General features: G+C 43.0%; 1 protein-coding gene across 1 annotated transcript; it reads left to right on the forward strand.

The window, feature by feature from the left end:
- Window positions 1-2,122: 2,122 nt before the first annotated feature.
- Window positions 2,123-11,316, forward strand: lactb2 (lactamase, beta 2). The gene is made up of 7 exons (XM_079529903.1): window positions 2,123-2,439; window positions 3,054-3,214; window positions 3,703-3,823; window positions 5,324-5,502; window positions 7,804-7,952; window positions 8,690-8,777; window positions 10,332-11,316. Exons 1-7 carry the CDS (start codon window positions 2,318-2,320, stop codon window positions 10,373-10,375), a joined length of 864 nt encoding a protein of 287 aa, XP_079386029.1. The 5' UTR covers window positions 2,123-2,317; the 3' UTR covers window positions 10,376-11,316.
- The last annotated feature ends 10,634 nt before the right edge of the window (window positions 11,317-21,950 follow it).

Genomic DNA, 21,950 nt, shown 5'->3' on the forward strand with positions numbered 1-21,950 from the left:
CAACAGAACAGAGACAGACAAACTTCAACAATAACATCACTGGTATGTTCATGTTCATGATTAAAACTGCTCACTTCTGCTCAATAAATACAACAAAACTGGACCTAAGACTGGACATTCATCTTTCATGTTTCTGTTAGTACTCTGCGTAGGATCACTCCCATCACCTGTGAAGTAACGTGCAAATATACATTGGAAGGGAAGGATTGCCGTTACACTAACATTAAGGGTAGTTACTCCAATAAAGTTAGTCTGTTGTCAAAGGGACAGTAAATAAGTTTTGGTAATTTGACAATTCACTTTCATTTCACTTTATGATGACATGCATTAAGTCATTATGTAGAATAACTGATTGGCAAAAATATGACTATTATTAAGTATATATAGGCCTACATATAAAATGTATACCGGTATATAAATATGTAGTTCTACACATCCAAATATGGAGTTCTACACATCCTGGTATAGGTTACTGTTGTTCATGCCATTTATTAAGTCATACAACATAAATCAGTGCCCAATTAGCCCAACATGATTTTACTTCAAATTGACATTAGATCTATGTGATGTTATTTTTAAATTGTATGGGACTGATGATTTCTGACCACTCAATTTAACTAGATTTACCAGGAAATAAGTAATAAATGTAACCTTAAAAATCACACCCGTGTGAAGTGAGGGGCGCTATATTAAAGTCTAACAATGTTGATTAGATCACTGGTTCCCAAACTTTTTCATGTCAAGGGCCCCCAAATTGGACTTGGATTTTTAGATAGGCTATTGCATTTTAGATTTGAAGTTTTATATTTGTGATCGGCAAAATAATTCAGTGTTTTTAATGGCACCTGTCTTTTAAAACCTGTGATCATGCTGAAAGTTGAATAAACATAAACATAAACCAAATGGACCCGTTAGGGTCCATTTGGTTGCATTTGTACACTATCTGAGTTACAGACCCATAAGGGTCCATTTGGTTCCAAATTATCTTTTAGCTGGGACCCCCCTGGAACTCCCTCAAGGACCCCTGGGAGTCCCTGGACCCCACTTTGGGAACCACTGGATTAGATGATGTAATGGTGATGTAAAACAAACGGTGCCAACACAAACATTAAACTCCATTAACAATAAAGAGTCAATATGACGTAATGAGTTACATTTACATTTTCCCTTCATTGTCAATGGCGTTTACAAAACAAACATTGAATTAAAGACAAACATTAAACCTGTGTATAATACAAATCCATATGGTTTTCAACATGGGGTCCAATACCACCAGGAGTCCAATTGAACCGTTATGGGTCTGCAGCCCTGAGAGGGCTCAAAATGGAACCAAATGGATTATGGACCCGTCCATTTGGTTCCATATACACTATTAACACTGCAGACTTATTTTACAATACAATGTGTATAAAGATTGCAAAAATGCACAGAAAGCATGGAGACCTCGTAGTTGTATCATGTGAAGGACAATATGAACTAACTCTCGCACCAACTGGTAGTCACTGTACAATACTAAATCATCAGTGATGGACAATGATACTCAGGAGAGTAATGTTACTTATTACATAGTACTCATGTAAAAAGTTATACTATTACATTACTTATTACTTGAAATCAAGAGTAATAATTAGCGAGCTCCTTTTAGAACTGAATCTATTTGGAATTAAATAAATATAATAAAATACGAGTCACCAATCAGCCAAAAAGGCTGTAAAGCAGCAATCTCTTAAAATGTTTTCAAAAGGCAGCCAACAAATTCTGAGTAATTATTAACATGTACTATGTTTACATTAATATGTAATAATATTAGCCTACTGTTTTTGGTCAACTAATACCTTGGCTTACACTACATGTTACTGGGCAAAATATTGCAGCAATTTAAAGTAACTCGTTATTGCTGAAGCCCAATACTGTATATTATACAATATGTGGCATGAAGGGTGGAAGAGAACGTGATCAAATATGTAATAGAGATTACTACACTCAATTATTACTGAAATGCACATACAAAATCAGAAAAAGTATTGAAATGGTAAACGCAGTATTGAAATGCATGAGTTTTGCAGCAGTGAGCAGATCGTGGCTAATATTTGACAATGGTGCCACCCAGTGGTGAAATGTAGTTACCAACATCCACATCGTCACACTACGTCATCATACATCCAGGAAGTAAACGTTGTTTACAGCGCTTCCATCTCCGCGTGGAAATCAACTCTATGGTGGAACTGAACAGGGAGCAGAATGTAACATTAGTTCCTGCTAGTTTAGTGAAGGTTGATAATATACATTGGACATTAATTAGTGTTAATTAAGCACCATGAGCGCCGTCCTCCCCCGCATCGAGCAGCTGTCCAGCAGAGTGGTGCGGGTCCTGGGATGTAACCCGGGTCCAATGACTCTGCAGGGCACCAACACATACCTAGTGGGAACCGGGAGCAAGTAGGTTAATTATTAATTACACCACCGTTTAACCCCGAAAATAGCCGATTATTGGCTATTTTCGAACACAGTATATTCTTCACTTAATTCAAATCAGAGGTCCAGAGGAGCTTTATTGGCGTGAGAAAACTAAACACGGTACGTTTAACATAGCTCTGGTCCATAGCCCTTTAATGTCCTAAGTGCTGCCGTAATGGCAGGAAAGGACATTAGGGCTATGGGCCAGAGGCAGAGCTACGTTTAACATTGCCAAAGCAAGTGTCAAAAATGTAGTACATTTGAAGGGAATATACAGTAATGTGCAGACTGTCACACTGCAACTTAATTGGGAATACTAGCATTAAGGGTAGGCTATTGCTTTCAGTTATGTTTTGACCAGTAATTGTCTTTAACAAATGTTCATTAGACATAATGGTACAACTTTTTATTTTATTTTTTAATAATGCTAGGGTATGTGGACTTGTAGCACAGACCCAGGTGTGCCTTGGGATTTTATAACAATGGCACATTTGTATTGCAATATACAAAGTAATAATCAACCCTAAAGCAGCCTTAATTGCTAATGACCTGCTCCTGCTTTTGCATCCATGTCCTGCACTCACTGTACCCACTAGGCGGGTGTTGATTGACACAGGAGAGCCTGGCGTCCCGGAGTACATCAGTAACCTGAAGCTGGCCCTGAGTCAGTTCAACACAGCCATCCAGGAAGTCCTGGTGACACACTGGCACCACGACCACACCGGAGGACTCACTGACATCTGTAGAGACATCACCGGTGAGGGGCACACACACACACACACACACACCAGGCTCGGCTCCAGGATGAAATGACTGAGGGTGCAGTTGAAAGTCATGAGGGGGCAGTGGCACACACATCATTTTTATATAGTAAAACAATACGTACATAAAACTTAAACTGAGGGGGCAGAATGTGTGCCAGGCCCCCCACTGGCACCCCCATGGTGCCGGGCCTGACACACACACACACACACACACTAACTTGACCATACTATAGCGTGACACAAAAGCAGCAGGTCCATAAGCTCAAGCTTGTAGATCTGCTGCTTTTGATTTTTAATGAAAAGTAACCGTTTTGGGGTATCGAGGTATATTCGAGGTATCCACCCGACAGAGGCGATATATTATGCGATGATGAGAGGGCATTACATGTGCAGTCAAAGGTTATGCCAATATGGTTAGGCATGTGCACGCCCACGACAAGCTGGATTGTGTTCAACTGTGTTTCCACGTGTCATACTACAGGTTCCCAGGTACGGGTGAGCAAGCTGCCTCGTTGTCCCGCTGCCACCGAGAAGGTGGGAGACAAGGAGTACACATACTTAAAAGATGGAGATGTCATCTACACTGAGGGAGCCACGCTCAAGTCAGTTCACTGTGATGTCTTTATTGGGGTGCAACTGATTATCCCTATTTTGGGTATGTTGTTACTTGTTATTATAAGCAGAAAGTTAAACAATTATCTATTGTGAAAATATGACTTCTCTGCATGGGGGATTAAATGGTACTTGTTAACACCCCGAACGCCCAGGGTTATTTAATCCATTAAATCAGAGCGCCCATCGATTTATAACAGCGGAGCACATTTAGCGACCGACTAGGCGCTATCCCGGATGTAGCTGAAGTAGCTAGATGTAGCCAAAACACTCCTGATGCGATCGACAACAACGGGAGGTATGATTAATTCTAATGCGACTAGCGACGGGACCGCGATGGGCTGTCTAACACATCTTTGCTTAGAATTGGAGTTATTCACGTTTTAAGATTTTCGGTCTCATCGGCTAAAATGGGGGGGGACATTTTCGATGACGTCCCACCGGAAAATAACATTGAATGTTGCGTAACAGACGCTCCCAGCCTGTCGATCGGTTTTGATATCAATACATCTCCGTCCTTTTATCAATCTCCGTCCTGAGCGCTGGGCGTTACTAATTGATTGAACGGAGAACTCCGTCCTTGCCGCTCGGGGTGTTAAGCAACTTCAGACCCTTGATAATAGCATTGGTCATTCATTTGAACTCTCTTATCAGACAAGGTAACACCACTTACGTCTATCTGTTGTCCTCCCAGTGTGGAGGAAGAAGACTTAGTTTATTGTGATCGAAATATAATCCTTGGTTGTGGCTGTGTGTGAACAATAATAGCTATTGTCAAATCAGTTGTCCTCCAAACCCCACCCAGTTGCTGTCATTAAAACAGAGGGAGCGCTCTCTATGATTAAAGGAGCAGAGTTTGCAGATTGCTTGCCGAGCTGCAGCCCCTCAAGCCAAATTGATGTTCATGTCGTGCACAGAGAACGGCAGAGAATAGCAGACATCCAAGCTGTACTGTATGTCAACTATTCATGGCACCATTGTGTGATTAGCCAACACACAAGAGGACGAGTCGAACAAACTGAATCCAGAGTTCTGTTGGGAATTGATGACATGAAACTAGGGATGCTGCGATCTAGATTTGTCATTTCCGATCCGATAGTACCGATATGGCAGTATCAATTCTGATCCGATACCAATCCGATCCAGATACCGATCCAATACAGCACATATGTAAGTCTCACTATGCTGTGTATTGCTGCTGCGTGCTGCCTGCTGGCTAAGCTGCCTGCGACTAGCAAACACTGTTATGATCATGTGGCCTCTACATGCTGCTACATGCTGGATCTGCTGGATAGAAGTCCTGGAGCGCCCTAATGGTATGGATCGCTTGGATCGGAGCAATAGATCGGTCATTTTCTGATTTTCTGATCCGATCAACATATTTCATTTTTTTTTTACTGATATCGGGCCGGTCAGCATACCTACGTGAAACCGGCACCTGCATGACGTGCGGGCACAATGTTTGTTAAACAAATAACTGCTCTATACAGGGTATTGTTCACGCCGGGACACACAGATGACCACATGTCCTTGGTGCTGGAGGAGGAGCGTGCCGTGTTCTCCGGGGACTGCATCCTGGGAGAGGGAACGGCCGTGTTTGAGGACCTGTACCACTACATGAGCTCACTGCACCTCCTGCTGGCCACCGAGGCTGATCTCATCTACCCTGGTTAGTTCTGCCCCAGTCTCTCGATCGTAGAGCAGGGTTTCTCAAAGGCCCCTTTTCCACCAAAAGAACTTTGGTTCTAGACGTGGTTCTGTTCTAGATTCTTGGCGGCCATTTTCTGGTTCCAGTTCCGAAACAACTTTTAGGGTTCTGAACCAATACATTTTCAGTGGAAACACTCTGAACTGGTTCAATAATATTAAGAAAAGGTGGAAAGGGGGCCTTTAGTGGGTGCCGTGGCACCCTAGGGTGCCTCGACGAACATCCAGGGATGCCTCAGAATATACTTTAGAATTTGTCAATGTCACTTCAGTTTAACCACTTTTTGCGTTCTTTTTTTTTTACCTACAATACACCAAGTATCTTCACCAAAAATAGCATCTACAAGCTCACAACGTGCCATGGTGTGACGTGCTGTGAGCTTGTAGACCTGTTATTTATCTGTGAATGCCCCCCCCCCCCCAGAACAGGAATGCTGGGGTTTGAGTGGTTAAACTCCAAGTATATAACTTATTTTCAGTCTGTCCTAATGGAAACAAAATGTTCTCTCCAGTTTTCTTCGTGAGTCATGACACACTGTATTTTGGTTTTCATATTTACGTACCATTAATATGACAAGGTTCTATAAAGTAAACGATGTAATTCAGGGTTGCCGTGGATGAAAACATTATTTACAGGCGTGACCTGAGCCAAAAAATGTTTGAGAACCAGCGTCATAGTCCCGACGTCACTCCCGCTACCCGCTACTGGTTCTCTTGGAAATCACTCTAATAATATATATGGGATAAAGTTCTCAATCGCCACAACTGATTTCAGTCATTTGGATTCCATAGAAGCCAGCATGTCTTCTATCTATGGAAGCATGTCACGCACAATTGTCAGCTTGTAGATCGGCTATTTTTGGTTAGTAGTTATTTAAAAGTTATGGAGTTTTTGAAGTGGAAAACAATAGAAGACCTTATTTTTTGACACTGGGATCCAGTGTTGATGTGAAGGAATGTTATGCTTACCCTGCTGTGCCTAAATAAATATATAAAGAAGCATCTTCCATAAAACCTAGCTGTTTCACGACTCACATATTACGACTTTGAGATGAGATTTTTAATTTTTGCTTTAGTCCATAAATATGTGGTCCCCACTCCTTTGGCATTCATACTGTACTAGACCTGTGCCCGTCGGCCACCGGCCTACTTGGGAACGATGCAATAGTTTAGTCAGAGTCCTTTGAATATTTTAGTCATCTGAAATGTTTTAGTGTCTAGTTTTAGACTAAAACATCTACAGTTGGTTTCGCCAAAGATGTATTTTGGCTAGCCTTGACGGCATCGTAATGCCTGATTTGACACTTGATTGCATGCTGTAAATTGCCAATCTACATGCTTGTAGCTATTTTCAATTTAAAATGACTTGTCTTTTAGTTCTACTGGATCTCTTCTCCACTAGTCCCTCCTTAACAATTTTAGTCTTATTTTTATCTGTTTTATCTGTTTTTTAAATTGTCAATATGTTTGGTCTTAGTTTTAGTCATCATAGCATAGTTTTCTTAGTCGACGAAATCAACACTGCTGGAACGTGTCCTCTGCGATGGTGTCCAGGTCACGGCCCCATGGTGCAGGACGCGGGCAGTAAGATCATAGAGTAACGTGTCCTCTGCGATGGTGTCCAGGTCACGGCCCCATGGTGCAGGACGCGGGCAGTAAGATCATAGAGTAACGTGTCCTCTGCGATGGTGTCCAGGTCACGGCCCCATGGTGCAGGACGAGGGCAGTAAGATCATAGAGTAACGTGTCCTCTGCGATGGTGTCCAGGTCACGGCCCCATGGTGCAGGACGCGGGCAGTAAAGGCTCATACATAGTCTGGATTTTCGGTGGTGAGGTGACCACCGCTCCGGTGGTGAGCTGACCACCGGAGCTGAAATAACGTTGAGCGGTGGTGAGTAAAAACAGAGAGAAGGGCTGGGGCGGTGGTTTGCTCTTCACCGCGGCTCGTGACGTCATGTTGTAGTTCGGTGGTCACCTAACCACCGGAAATCCAGACTATGTATGAGCCTTAAGATCATAGAGTAACGTGTCCTCTGCGATGGTGTCCAGGTCACGGCCCCATGGTGCAGGACGAGGGCAGTAGGATCATAGAGTAACGTGTCCTCTGCGATGGTGTCCAGGTCACGGCCCCATGGTGCAGGACGCGGGCAGTAGGATCATAGAGTAACGTGTCCTCTGCGATGGTGTCCAGGTCACGGCCCCATGGTGCAGGACGAGGGCAGTAGGATCATAGAGTAACGTGTCCTCTGCGATGGTGTCCAGGTCACGGCCCCATGGTGCAGGACGCGGGCAGTAAGATCAGAGAGTACATCCGGCACCGCAGCCTCAGAGAGCAGCAGATCCTCCAGGTCATCCAGGCCGGGGGAAGACAGGCCTTCTCCTCCATGGAGCTGGTGAGGGTCGTCTACAAGGTGAGGAGGACTAACAACTAACTTCATGCAGCATACTGTCGGTGAAGATAAAACCAGCAGGCCCAACAAAATCCTGCATCCTCCCGCAATTAACCAGATACAGAGTTTATATACTCTTTAGCAAGCTATGAATATGTCTTTGCTGGACATCGCACGTGGAGTCTCTCTCTCTCGTTCTCATGCTGCACCCTGTGCGCAGCTCGTCACAGTGTCCTACCTTTAGTATATGTCCCGTCGCAATATAAATACTTTACCTCTATCTGTGAGCAACAAATAAACAAGACCTCTCTCATGCACGCCTGCTCAATCTCCCCCTGTTTAGGTAAATGTCATATCTTTCAATCTCAATGGAAATATTGCGGGTTTAGTGGGACTAAACGATAGAATTGCTGGATGGTGCAGGACTAAATGGGACTTCATTTTTAGTTGCGGGCAGAAGCGGCGGACAGGCGGTCACTGCGGGTGGTCAAAAAATGAAATCATTGCGGGTGCGGGCGGGAGTTTTCAGAAATCTCCAGCCAGTTTTTCTACTGTCTGCCTCCCCTACACTGTGCATATAATGTCTCCAATTTACATCGTATTTGTCCATCATATTATTAAGCAACCTGCATGACAGTGGCTCGTAAACTGCCAATTGTCCAAGCGAGGTGTACCAGAGGGAGGTAGTCCCATACATGGGATTAACCAAACATGGTCCTGATGGTGACCGTTGTATACCGTTGAACCCCGTCTTCTAGGACACTCCTGAACAGCTCCACCGAGCAGCGGAGGTCAACCTGCTCCATCACTTAAAGAAACTGGAGAAGGATGGCAAGATACGCCTGGGTATGTAACTGCTCTCTGATGGCACCTCTTAACGCTTATTGAAGTTCTTTTACCTCCATTATGATGAATTCCTGTTCTGTTCTTTGTCTATATAGAAGTGTCTATTTGTACGTCTCTAAATGTTTTGATGAATTGAACATGGTGGACCCTCTTGTAAACAAGTGTAATGCTTAATTGGGTGGTCCACTCACAGTTAACAGTCTTTGTATTGAGTTTGTGCTTGAAATGTACTGTAATTCTGCAAACTGTTAATAAATATTTAAATCAATCAATCAATGTGGGCTGATATCTTGTATTTATGTACTGTATATCGTGGTTCCCAAACGTTTTCATGTCAAGGACCCCCAAATTGACACTTATTAGCCTGCGGACCCCCATTTGAAGAGATACGACAGGGACCCCCATAAGAGAAGATGTTTACAGCCCTGTCAGTGATTTTAAACCCGTTTAATTTCAAGGACCCCCAGTTTGACATGCATTAAGCTACGGACCCACATTTAATGGCATTTCTATCTCTGGGACCCCAACGGGTCCATTTGGTTCCATTTGTACACTCTGAGTTACAGACCCATAAGGGTCCATTTGGTTCGTAATTATCATTTAGCTGGGGACCCCCTGGAACTCCCTCAAGGACCCCTGGGGGTCCCCGGACCCCACTTTGGGAACCACTGCTGTATATCAACTAACCAGTGGTGTAAAAAGTACTCAATTGGGCCCAGGCGGTGGCGTAACCGTCTGGGCACCCGACTGGTAATCCAGTCGCAGTGTGCCGCGGGTTCGACTCCCGAGCCCGACACGGCCTTTACTGCATGTCTTCCCCCATCTCTCTCCCGTTTCCTGTCAGCCTACTGTCTGTCCCTTCAAAAACCAATAAAAGGCGTAAGCCGCAAAAAAGAAAACAAAAGTACTCAATTGTTTTACTTAAAAATTAAGCTTCCCTGCCAAGGACTACATTGGACGACCATAATTTATGGTCACAGTATGCCATAGACGACATGGGCTTTTATACAGATTTTCTTTTTTTCAGAAAATGTGAACGCACCGGTTATATTCCATCATATATTCCAGGTCCCGGCCTAGAGCCTGTACAGTAGAGTTTGATCCAGAAAGGGTTGGGCAGTGCTGTACAGTAGAGTTTGATCCAGAAAGGGTTGGGCAGCGCTGTACAGTAGAGTTTGATCCAGAAAGGGTTGGGCAGCGCTGTACAGTAGAGTTTGATCCAGAAAGGGTTGGGCAGCGTTGTACAGTAGAGTTTGATCCAGAAAGGGTTGGGCAGCGCTGTACAGTAGAGTTTGATCCAGAAAGGGTTGGGCAGTGCTGTACAGTAGAGTTTGATCCAGAAAGGGTTGGGCAGCGCTGTACAGTAGAGTTTGATCCAGAAAGGGTTGGGCAGCGCTGTACAGTAGAGTTTGACCCAGAAAGGGTTGGGCAGCGCTGTACAGTAGAGTTTGATCCAGAAAGGGTTGGGCAGCGCTGTACAGTAGAGTTTGATCCAGAAAGGGTTGGGCAGCGCTGTACAGTAGAGTTTGATGGATGTCTCGTTTGTCTTCACAGTGGAAGATGCCACCCAGCTCAACACGTGGAAGAGTAACTTGTGACACTCAGTGACTAAATGAAACTAGTGTCTGACCGTGGCAGATGTTTGGGTTTGACACTGATCACTATTTTGGAGAGACTTTAAATCCACTAATTACCAATCTTTTGACTGATATTTTGTCCAAAAGTGCAAACATTATTCTTTTTTTCCCTCCTAATTGAAATTTTACCTAGGATGACATGCTCAAAATTGTGGTAAGAAACCGGGATACATTATTAAGGGTAAAGAAGGGAAGGACAGGGAAGGAGTTTCTTACAGGGAAGGAGTTAACTCCTCTAAAATAAAAAGTTAAATAATGGCAAAAAATAATGGCAAATATCCTATCGGTCATACCGATATATCAGTCTGTCTGTAAACAATAATATCGGATAATACTCTGAGTGTTTGTTTAGTAACCGGCGTCTCCATGTCTCTCCAGCTCTCGGAATGATCTTTGCGGGCGCAAAGATCATTTTGTGAGCTTCCTGTCCATATTGTTCCAGGTCCAGTTGTGTCTGCAATTTTTTTTGTTTTGTTTAGTTTCATTACTTTCAATTACACTTGTTTATCCTGTCTGCTGTATGAGTTCTCTCTCCTGACCAGGAAATGCATTTGACTATAGAGCTGGGGAGGCAGGAATGTGACCTGTTACTGAATAATAAATAGTTGGCGTTACTATTAATCTTTTAGCTGGGGACCCTCTAGAACCCCTTAAGGACCCCGGGGGTCCTTAAGGGGACCGCACATTGAGAAGCACTGTTATTATAATGTATCATGCATTTGACCCTTTCAGTCCATTTGATGGACAAAAAACAAAATGGAGAAGATAATTCGTTTTTACTCTTCTTGATGTTTTAAAGATAGCACTGAGCTCCTCATTCTCAGGTGTTTATTCTCAAGAATGTCAGCTACAAATGTATTGTAAAATTAATATATCTATGTTTCATTAAATGAATAGTTGTTCTATGCTATCTGTTGTTTTGTTTTTCTTCAGCCACTTGTTGTAATGCTCACTTCAGTCAGTAGATGGAAGCATGTACGCCACTTGTTGTAATGCTCATTTGAGTCAGTAGATGGCAGCATGTCCTCAGTAAGCAACAGGCTAAAGTTGCCTTTGCAATTTGCATATTCATTTTTCTCTTGGATGATTTCATACTTAAACCTGCAACATTTTTTTTCAGTGGCATTTAATCTGGCTTTAAAAGAAACTTGTATAAAATACTATGAGATTTGGCTGTGCTTGCACGTTTTTAAATTTTGAAATGATCTTGTAACTTGTAATCAGGGCGTCATTGGAAAAGACCGTTGGCTCTAAATTGACCTTCCTGAATAAATAAAGGTGACATGAAAAAAATGAATGAAATAATATAAACGCTATTCCATACCGTAATCTGATACATTTGTGTGAAAATGCAGTGAACCTTTGACCTGTAGTTTAAATGACTGCCTTGTGTCTCATGGGTTTTCACAGAATGACTAACTGCTGTGATGTAACTTACTGTAACAAGTGCTACAGTATAAGCACTGACAGCCCCTCAGTCCATGCCTCTGACGTTTGACTGCATGGGGATCATGCATGCATACATTATTACCATGTTTATACATTACATTATCTATTTCTGCTGAACTGTAGGCTAGGTATAGTAGCAGACTGGCTTCTGTGTAAGTCAACTATGATTTGTGTTATTGACTACAATGTAGTCCAATTACTTATTTGGCTATTTCATTGTTGTGTTAATTTTGTCGACTAAAACTATGACGAACTATGATGACTAAAATTAAGACTAAATATATATCTTGACAATTTTCGGCAACAAATAAAAACTAGACAAATGTTAGGGAGGGACTAGTGGAGAAGACATCCATGTAGAAGTCAAGTAATTTTATGTTTGGTTGTGCTTGGGTGTTTGTGAGAGCCCAAAACTCAAAATGGCTATGATGAAAATGAACCTTTCAATGGTTTGGCCTACAGTGCTGAGTAGAACTACACGCTTGTAGATCGGCTATTTTCAGCATGGAACCAAGTCTAAAATCAGGCATTACGACCAAAATCTTTGTCAGTAGATTTAGTCGACTAAAATGTTATGACTAAAACCAGACTTTTCAGATTACTAAAATAGGACGAAATCTGAATATTACATGTTATCCAAAAGACTAAAACCAAATCAAAATGTGCTGACAAAATCAACACTTAGACAGACAGACAGACAGACAGACAGACAGACCGGGTGAGTATAGTAAAGCAGTTGTTCCCAAAGTGGGGTCTGGGGACCCCCAGGGGTCCTTGAGGGAGTTCCAGGGGATCCCCAGCTAAATGGATAGGAACCAAAATTGAATGGACCCTTATGGGTCTGTAACTCAGAGAGTGTACAAATGGGTTCCATTTTGTGCACTCTCAGAGTTAAATTAACATTTCTTTTACAATATAAATTGGGGGTCCCAGAGATAGAAAATGAAATGCTATTAAATGGGCGTCCGTAGACTAATGCATGTCAAACTGAGGGTCCTTGAGTTTAAACGGGTTGAGGATCACTGCTAGAGCCGTATAAATGGGGATCGCTGGCATATCTTTTCAAATGGGGGTCCGCGGGATAAGGTCAATTTGTGGGTCCTTGACATGAGAAAGTTTGGGAACCACTGTAATAGAGCAGGGGTTCTCAACCCGTGGGTCGCGACCCCTCGGGGGGTCGCCAAATTATTTTAGGGGGTCCCCAAATTATTTTCAAAAAAAAAAAATATATATTTTCTTTTTAAATTTTATTTTCACGATTTTTCAAAAATAGCAGACCTACAAGCTCGTAGCGCGCCACTCGGTGGCGCGCTACGCGCTACGATGAGCTTGTAGATCTGCTATTTTTCAATAGCTAAATTATAACAATGCTTAAAACACCAAAAGGGGTTCCCGCCCAAAATGGTTTAAGGTTATTGTAGCAGTCAATTTATATTGGGGGTCGGGAGGGGGCGGGGCGGGGGTCCCGAGACATTGCCAAAGCATTTCCGGGGGTCCCCGGCCAAAAACGTTGAGAACCCCTGTAATAGAGCACTAAGGCCCTATTTACACTGGCAGCCAAATCCAGCCTGAATCAGATCTGTGCCACATCCAGATTGGAATCTGATTTGTTTAAATGAGTCATGTGACCATTTAAACCAATCGGATTTCAATCTTGATGTGACACAGATCTGATTCAGGCTAGATTTGTCTGCCAGTGTAAATGGGGCCTAAGAGCAGTGAAGGCATCAGTCAGTTCATTACAGCTGTGGTTCTCAACCGTGGGTCAGGGTCCCCACCTTATTTTGGGGGTTTCCTCAAATGACAGTGAAGTCACAATTTAAAATTGCAGTTTGTAGAATGGCTACAGTTCAAGGAAAAGTACAGATCAATACAAAATCTGCTAAGAGGGTAAAACCAGACTTGTTTTAATACATAAGGCCAAGGGTCCTTCAAAGTGGCACAAATGTACACTCAGTCTTCCACCTGATGATGACTCACTGAATCTTCATCTTGAAAGGACAACTACCTTATATTTTGCCAGCTCCATTGCGACCTTGCTACAGCTAGAGCATCCCTTACCACTTGGTAATGGAACTTGTGAATGGGAAGTGCCGACCAGTGCGTCACACCCCCCTTGCCCCAGCAGCTCCCACCTTGTGGCTCTTCAGACGACAGGTGATGAGTGGAGCCAGTGTGGAGAATCAACAGATTCAGATGAAGAGTAGCAGTCCATTAGTTTGATAAATAATCAGTTTAAGTCAATAGTTGACCTTTTGACCTGTAAAATGACCTTTGAGATTATCTGTATTTTGGAAACACTGGAGGAAATGTTTATGTTTTTTGAGTGGTGTAAACCACTCCTACGACTGGCTTTGTTAGTCTGTCTGTCTGTGCTAAAAAAAATGAGCATGGTTGCTACGGTCACCCAGTTCACCCGGGTGTGATTTCATTACGTCAGACCACAGCTGATCAGGCTATATAAGACCTTACACCACTCAGTTCACACGGGTGTGATTTTTTAATTGATACGCTGTATGGAGTGATAATAGCCTGACTGATAGGCTACCTCTTGTTTTATTGTTTGTTTTTTGTGTCTTGTTTTTGTATTTTGGACCTATAGTGTCTGCAAAAACAAAAAAAAGTTTATATATAGTATAGTATATAAAAAATCTCCATGAAGTCAAGGCTTCATGAGGTGTAATTGATAGAAAATAAGATTTCTTGGGGGTGAACTACTCTAAGGAAAAGGACTCAATCGTCTGTATGAGATGCCATTCTAAATAATTGGAACTATGAAATGTTAACCAATGAGAACAGGGGCAGAGCTAACAGTGATGGTCCAGAGGGTGTGTATGTAAGTATGTAAATCGCTCTGGATTAAGAGCGTCTGCTAAATGCCTAAATTGTAAATTGTAAATTGTGTCCTGTCAGCGAATATTGTGTCCGTAAGAGGCAAGCTGTAAAATCTTATGATTGGTGGAGACAGGGCGCTTTAGCTCGCTCAGTGGTAACGCTCGTGGCTCAAGTTGGGCACGCCTCCATCGCGGTCTAAAACATACTTTATCGTCCAAAAAAAGTAGTCAAATTCGCACCCGTGCAAACTGAAACTGAGCGGTGAAACTATACTTTATTGTTATAGTTATTGTGTGTTATAGTTACATAGTGACTGTGTGTTATAATACTGTGTTATAATGTGTGTGGTGCCTTGGAGTGAGCCAAGCACAGTTGTTGACTTAAGCAGCTGCAGGTTCAATAGGTCCTACTCAGACAGGGGTCAAAGGTCCTACTCAGACAGACATCCCGTACACAAACGGACATACGGACGGACAGACACAAAAATAGTGGTGGCAGTGGGATTCGATGCCAGGAGGTGTAGGTTGGGAGTCTAATGACTACACACTATACCGAGCTGAGCTGGCTGCCAGAATGCGTTTTCTGGCTGTCTTAGAATGTGAGAAAGCCTACGGATACACTATTAGAGTAGGAGGTACTCTGTTCTTCCACAGCATCTCTGACACCATGACTCTCTTCCACAGACCACATTTCACCCAGACTCTATGCAGGATTTTGGCTATTTGATCGAGATTTGACAAAATGACATCATGCAATGTCATCACAATGTCATCATCACAACCAAATTGTCCTTTAAAGTCACTTCAAATTAGCCCAACAGTATGTATATGTAGCTGTAGCATTTCCAGGACAAATTATTAGTTCAATAATTTACTTAGAAACAGTGTTTGTCATAACTTCAGCTGTAAAATGCCACAACAAGGAGTTCAACTGGACCAAGAAAGGTTCTGCTGTTCTATCTGTCTGGACCTACTGAATGATCCAGTGAGTGTTCCCTGTGGACACAACTACTGCAGTAAGTGTATTGAGACACACTGGAATCAGGATGATCAAAGAGGGAGATCCAACTGTCCACAGTGCAGACAGACGTTCATCCCAAGACCTGTTCTGAAGAGAAACACCATGTTGGCTGAGGTGGTGGAGAGCCTGAAGAAGATAGGAACCCCAACTGTTCATCCTGATCACTGCTATGCTGAACCTGGAGATGTGGCCTGTGATTCCTGCTGTACCGAGAGAAAACTGAAAGCTGTGAAGATGTGTCTTCAGTGTCTGGTCTCTTACTGTGACACTCACGTCCAGCCGCACTATCAATCTCCTGCTTTTAAGAAACACAAGCTGGTCAACGTCTCCACAAAGCTTCAGGAGAACTTCTGCATCCAGCACATAATCCAGGAGAGAAGGGAAGACGTGAATGTGCTTCACCAACAGGTGGAGTCCATCAATCACTGTGCTGATAGAGCAGTGGAGTATTGTGACACCGTCTTTACTGAGCTCAACTCTTCCATTGAGAGAATACGATCTGAGGTGAGGGAGAAGATCAGACTCCAGCAGAAACATGATGTGAGTCGTGCTGAAAAACAGAGGAATCGTGTGGAGCAGGAGGTTACTGAACTGAGGAGGAGACATGCTGAGCTGGAGCAGATCTCTCACACAGAGGATCACATCCATTTTCTACACAGTTCCAACTCCCTCTCCAGGATCAGTGAATCTACACACCCAGTCAGCAGCAATGTCCGTCCTCCGAGATACTTTGAAGATATCTTTATTTCTTTGTCAAGCTCTCTTTTTCAATAACGCCCTGATTACAGTACACATAACATACAATATAAATAATAAATACATTACAGGATAAGAAACAGTTTAGAGTGAGCAAGTACAGCTGGATCTCAAATGGATCCTTACAAGTCTTTTAAAACGTTCAAGTGAAATCAAAATTTTCAGTTTTAAGATTGATTGTAGACAGTTCCACACTATGAGGTGCATAGTAGTGAAAGGCTGTTTTACCCAATTCAGAATTCACAAAGGGGATTTCTAACATAAGTATATAGATGACGGTGTCGTCCGCGTAAAGATGTACTGCACTATTTGTAACTCCACTGCTAAAATAATTTATAACTAGAAAAAGTGCCCCTCGGGGCACAGGTCTCCACCAGGGCAGGTCAGGTTGTGGCCTCCTGGTGGCGCTATAATAGGCCGATGTGAAAAGGGTGCCATTTCTTCATACGCCTTTGATGGCAATTGGATGATTTGAGGCATTTTGTTCCAAAAATGTGTTTTGCAAAAATCGGTTTTGGTGGCGCTATAACAGGCCAATGTGAAAAGGGTGGGATATATTCCTCAGCCTAGTAAGAAAATGTGTGAAAGATTTCACGTAAATTGCATGCTGCGTTCATGATTTGAGGCTTTTGTTCAAAACGGGGCAATCTTGCAAACTGTGAAAGCCAATTATAGCCAATTAGGATGGAATATGAAATATCGGACAGATCCGACTTGAGCACATGACCATAGAGATACTGTGTAACGATTTGTGAGATTTTTGGACAGAATCTGGAGGAGTAATATCAAAAAATATCAAAAAATGTGTTTTACAAAAGTCGGCCTCCTGGTGGCGCTATAAAAGGCAGATGCGGAAAATGCAGGTCAAAGGTTTGTCCTTGGCCTCTAGGGAGTGTGCATGCAACATTTCACGCAGATCGGTGCAGTTTTAGGTAAAGAATGTGAAAAGCTGCCTCATGGTGGCGCTATAACAGGCCGCTCTGGAAAATGTGGGGCAGAGGTTCATCGTTGGCATCCAGGGAGTGTGTGTGCAAAGTTTGGCATCGACCGGGTTAATGGTGCCGGAGATTAGCTGGTAACAGACGGACGGATGGACACACACACACACACACACACACACACACACACGGACGGAGTGCAAAACATACTCTCTCCCCATGCCTTCGGCCTGGTGGAGACAAAAAGTGTGAATAAGATCGAACCTTGAGGGACCCCCTTGCTGATATTTAAAAACTCTGAAGTGTAGCCGTCAGCTATAACCGCTTGTGATCTTTCAGAGAGATAGCTTTTAGTCCAGTTGCAAGACTTCTGATCAAAGCCAATAGCCTTCAACCTTTTTAAAAGTAGATCATGGTCTACACTATCAAATGCCTTAGAAAGGTCAAAAAATAATGCAACACAGTCCTGTTTTTTGTCCAGGGCATGAACAACAATGTGACCGTGGCCGTGTCAAAGATGAGGGACGACATACAGTTGGAGGCCATCGATATTGTCCTTTTCTTTTTGCTGAGGTTTGCGTGATCTGTGCAAAAGGACAGTTAACCCATTTTGGGCGGGAACCCCTTTTGGTGTTTTAAACATTGTTATAATTTAGCTATTGAAAAATAGCAGATCTACAAGCTCATAGCGCGCCACCGAGTGGCGCGCTACGAGCTTGTAGGTCTGCTATTTTTGAAAAATCGTGAAAATATTTATTTCTGAAAACTGGAGGATTTAGAAGGATTTAAAAAAATGTTGAGGTCAGGCCTAAATGGGTCAAATGATAAGGGACAATATCGGTGGCACCCAACTGTAGAAAGTCTTAAAGAGGAAGTGGTAAACATCTTAGATATGGTATATGTTTTTCTGTCAACACCAGAACCCAAATCCAGAGCTGAGTTCTTACAATATTCATGTCCAGTCACACTGGATCCAAACACAGCATATCATGAGATGGCTTTGTCTAAAGGGAACAGAAACTTAACATTGCTCCAGACACTGAGTAGCCACAGTGTGTCTCCACACAGGAGGGTCCAAGAGGTGAGCTGGGCATCAGTGACCAGAACCGGATAGATCACCGAGTCCAGACCACATTCCCCCAGACCGTATATAGGTCATACGTTTTGTGACCTCAAGTACAGTGGTTTTCAACCCTTTTCATATCAAGGCCTATTATTTATTCGGCATTTGAGCCCCGGACCACGGTCCGGGGGCCCAGGTTTAGCCTTGTAAACCCAAAACTAAAGCAGATTTTGTTAACGTTAGATAAGATTTTGTCCACAATTCCATGCTGTTTTGATGTGGTGCCATAGGAGAGAGATAAGGAGAGACGTTGATCAAAATAACAATTATTTTACAATCTCTAATTGTGTACAGTTCTTGTAAATTAAGTAATGCAAATAATGAAGAAAAAATATTCTTGAGTACACTCAAGAGTTAAAAGATCTATAAGTGTCCATTTGGTTACAACTCTCCATCATTTAGCTGGGGACCACCTGGAACCCCCTCAAGGACGACTGGTGGTCCCTGGACAACTGGTTGAGAACCACTGCTCACGCATGATTCATGATAACTACTTTTTATACATGTGATGTATGCCATGCTTTTTGTTATTGCTTAATGTAAATCGCTCTGGATTAAGAGCGTCTGCTAAATGCCTAAATTGTAAATTGTAAATTGTAAATTAGATTACATAAGGTAATTTACATTTTATCAACAATGTGTATAATTATTAGTCCAAACACCTGCGTGTCCTGTAGCCGTGTCGTGGACCCACGGCGAACACACACACACACACACACACACATTGAAACTGTTTGAGCGAAGCTAGTAATAACACAACCTGGATTAGAAACACGTACGCACACGCAAGCCTTCGAACATTGCATGTGTGAATCTGCGTGCTTGTGCAATGAAGATGCTACAGTCCAAAGCGCCCTCCAGCTAGCCACACAGCCTTTTAAGCCCTTAGCATTTCGTCCCAGTGGTGTGATATGTCCTGTTACACGTCGGCGCATGTCGACCCAAGTGATTCAGTTGATTCAATTCAATTTGCAACTACATGCGTCTACATGCATCTACATGCATCTACATGTGTCTACTTGCAACCGTTTGCATGGCGTACAATCGCCGGTGTTTACCAGTACATAAAAATCACACTTGTGTGATGTGAGGGGCACCTTTGGGGGATGCGCAGTCTGCGAATCCATAGACTTGGCTGCCACATGACGTCACGGGGGCATGCACAATACGTCATAGTACCAGTAAGACACCTGAGGGCGAGAAGCGACCTCCCTAAAGGGCGAGGTCGCGTGCACGCATCCGCCTCGTTGACGGCAGACTGTACATGGTTTGATGAGGTCAGATCAACATATGGAATGTCAGAACATGTCAGCTCCATATACAGTATATGGAGATCTAAGGGTGGTAGCGGGGACATTCTCTTGATTGTACAGGGTTTGATGAGGGCCCAGGTAGGGGCGGGCCTTATTTTTCGGGCCTGTCGAGAACTCTAGTTTTCGCCGGCTGCCGGGTGCGGCTGCACTAATAACTTTGGTTCAGGCCTGTCTATAGAGTTTGAAATTTGAATGGACAGGTATGAGTCAAAAGGGAGACATCGAAGAGGAAGGATGGATGGGGAAGGATCAACATATGGCAGTGGTGCCCAAAGTGCGGCCCGCGTGCCAAATGCGGCCCTGGGGCGAATTTTATACGGCCTGCATCTTCATACCTGAATTGTATTTTGGTGCTCAGGCTAGAGTGTTAGTTACACAAACACTGGGTCGGGACCTGTGGGTCGCGGACACATTTGTATGGATCCCTTTATTTTTGGTTTCCTACATTTAATTATTTCAAAACATTTTCAAAAAACATTCCCAAAAAAGCAAAACATTTCTTAAATTAAAAACAAATTTAAATTATTTTATTTCATGAAGAAAAATCACAAAGAAAAATCAATGAAATTAGATAAATTAAAAAATAAATGTTTAAGAATGAGTGAAAATAGTTCACACGTTGTGAGCTAGTTTGGGTCCCTTTTTTGGGTCACGAGCTAAAGCAATTGGGAAACACTGGGCTAGAGTACAGAGTAGACATGTATTACACACACATGCTCGTGGTTTGCATACGTGACAGCTGTCCGTGTCACCCAGAGGCCTTCATGGAAATGTTATCTTTGTGGAAGTTGAGAATGTTTTCATATTATTTACTTTTCCCTTCCTACAACCGTGGACTTCGAGAGGAATTGCGACACTACACATGTCAGGTTGCATGGTGAATTATAGCTTGTTCCAGCATAGAAAATATAATGGAGTGACCTTTATATTTTCATATGTCTTTTGGCCATTGCATTACGATGGATGGATGGATGGATGGAACAAACATTAGCCAAAAATAGTTCAGTCAGGACAACTCATGAATGGATGGAATATATATTTATTGTCTCCACCAGGCCGAAGGCATGGGGAGAGAGTATGTTTTGCACTCCGTCCGTGTGTGTGTGTGTCCGTCCGTCCGTTACCAGCTCCGATCCATGCCAAAACTTTGCGCACACACACCCTGGATGCCAACGACGACCCTGTGCCCCAAATATTCTTCAACGGCCTGTTATAGCGCCACCATGAGGCCGATTTAGGCAAAACACATTTCTGTAGATTACTCGTACACATTTCATCCATACATCACACAATTTGGTATACACTATCTCCATAGTCATGTGATCAACACGGATCTGCACCATTTCCCATCTTCCATCCTGATTGGCTAAGATTGGCTTCCAAAGCTCACATGATTGGTCCGTTTCGAACAAAATGCTTATGTTAGTCGCACAGATTTCATCCAAATCTCACGCAAATCGGTACACATGATCTCTGTAGTCATGTGATCAAGACGAGTCTGTTGGATTTCTCAGATTCTACACTGATTGGCTAACATTGCCTTCCAAAGCTTTCAGGAGTGGCCCGTTTCGTTCTAAATGCTGCACATGTCCTGCTCATCCAGAATTCTATCCTTAGAGATGCTATCAGTGATCTGGCTCTGCATTTAATCAACAAAATGAAGACAATTGTTGCAAAAAACAAACAAAAAAACATGTTTATATTACTCCTAAACATTTTGCCAAACATCTCACACAGTCCTATCCTCCTGGTGGAGACCTGTGCCCAGAAGGGCACTTTTTCTAGTTGAATATAAAATGCGCAATATATTTATTATAGGGTGGGAGGGTGAGCAGTAAAGGTTTAGCAGAACGCAGCACAGCAGAATCAGCAAGCAGGATGAGCAGTGCAAACTTCCAGTTTAAATAGCCGGTATGAAGCTATGATTGTGATTGGATGAGTGAAGAATGAGAACGTGATGCTGAGGCGGCCCAATGAACGGCCACCGGCTTTGCACATGGCAATAGTATAGTACTCCTTGCTCCACTGGCTATTGCAGGGCTATGTGAATGTATACTTAGTTAACGCACACGCACGCATGCACTCTCACGCACGCACGCACG

This window comes from Electrona antarctica (genome assembly GCF_951216825.1).
Source record: "Electrona antarctica genome assembly, chromosome: 19".
In the NCBI taxonomy this organism is placed as follows: Eukaryota; Metazoa; Chordata; class Actinopteri; order Myctophiformes; family Myctophidae; genus Electrona; species Electrona antarctica.

Excerpts from the sequence above, each read along its gene's own strand:
- lactb2 (XM_079529903.1), top strand. The coding sequence starts at position 2,318 with ATGAGCGCCGTCCTCCCCCGCATCGAGCAGCTGTCCAGCAGAGTGGTG. Across the intron at positions 3,824-5,323 it reads ACTGAGGGAGCCACGCTCAA|GGTATTGTTCACGCCGGGAC; the intron begins GTCAGTTCACTG and ends TGCTCTATACAG. Across the intron at positions 7,953-8,689 it reads TGGTGAGGGTCGTCTACAAG|GACACTCCTGAACAGCTCCA; the intron begins GTGAGGAGGACT and ends CCCGTCTTCTAG.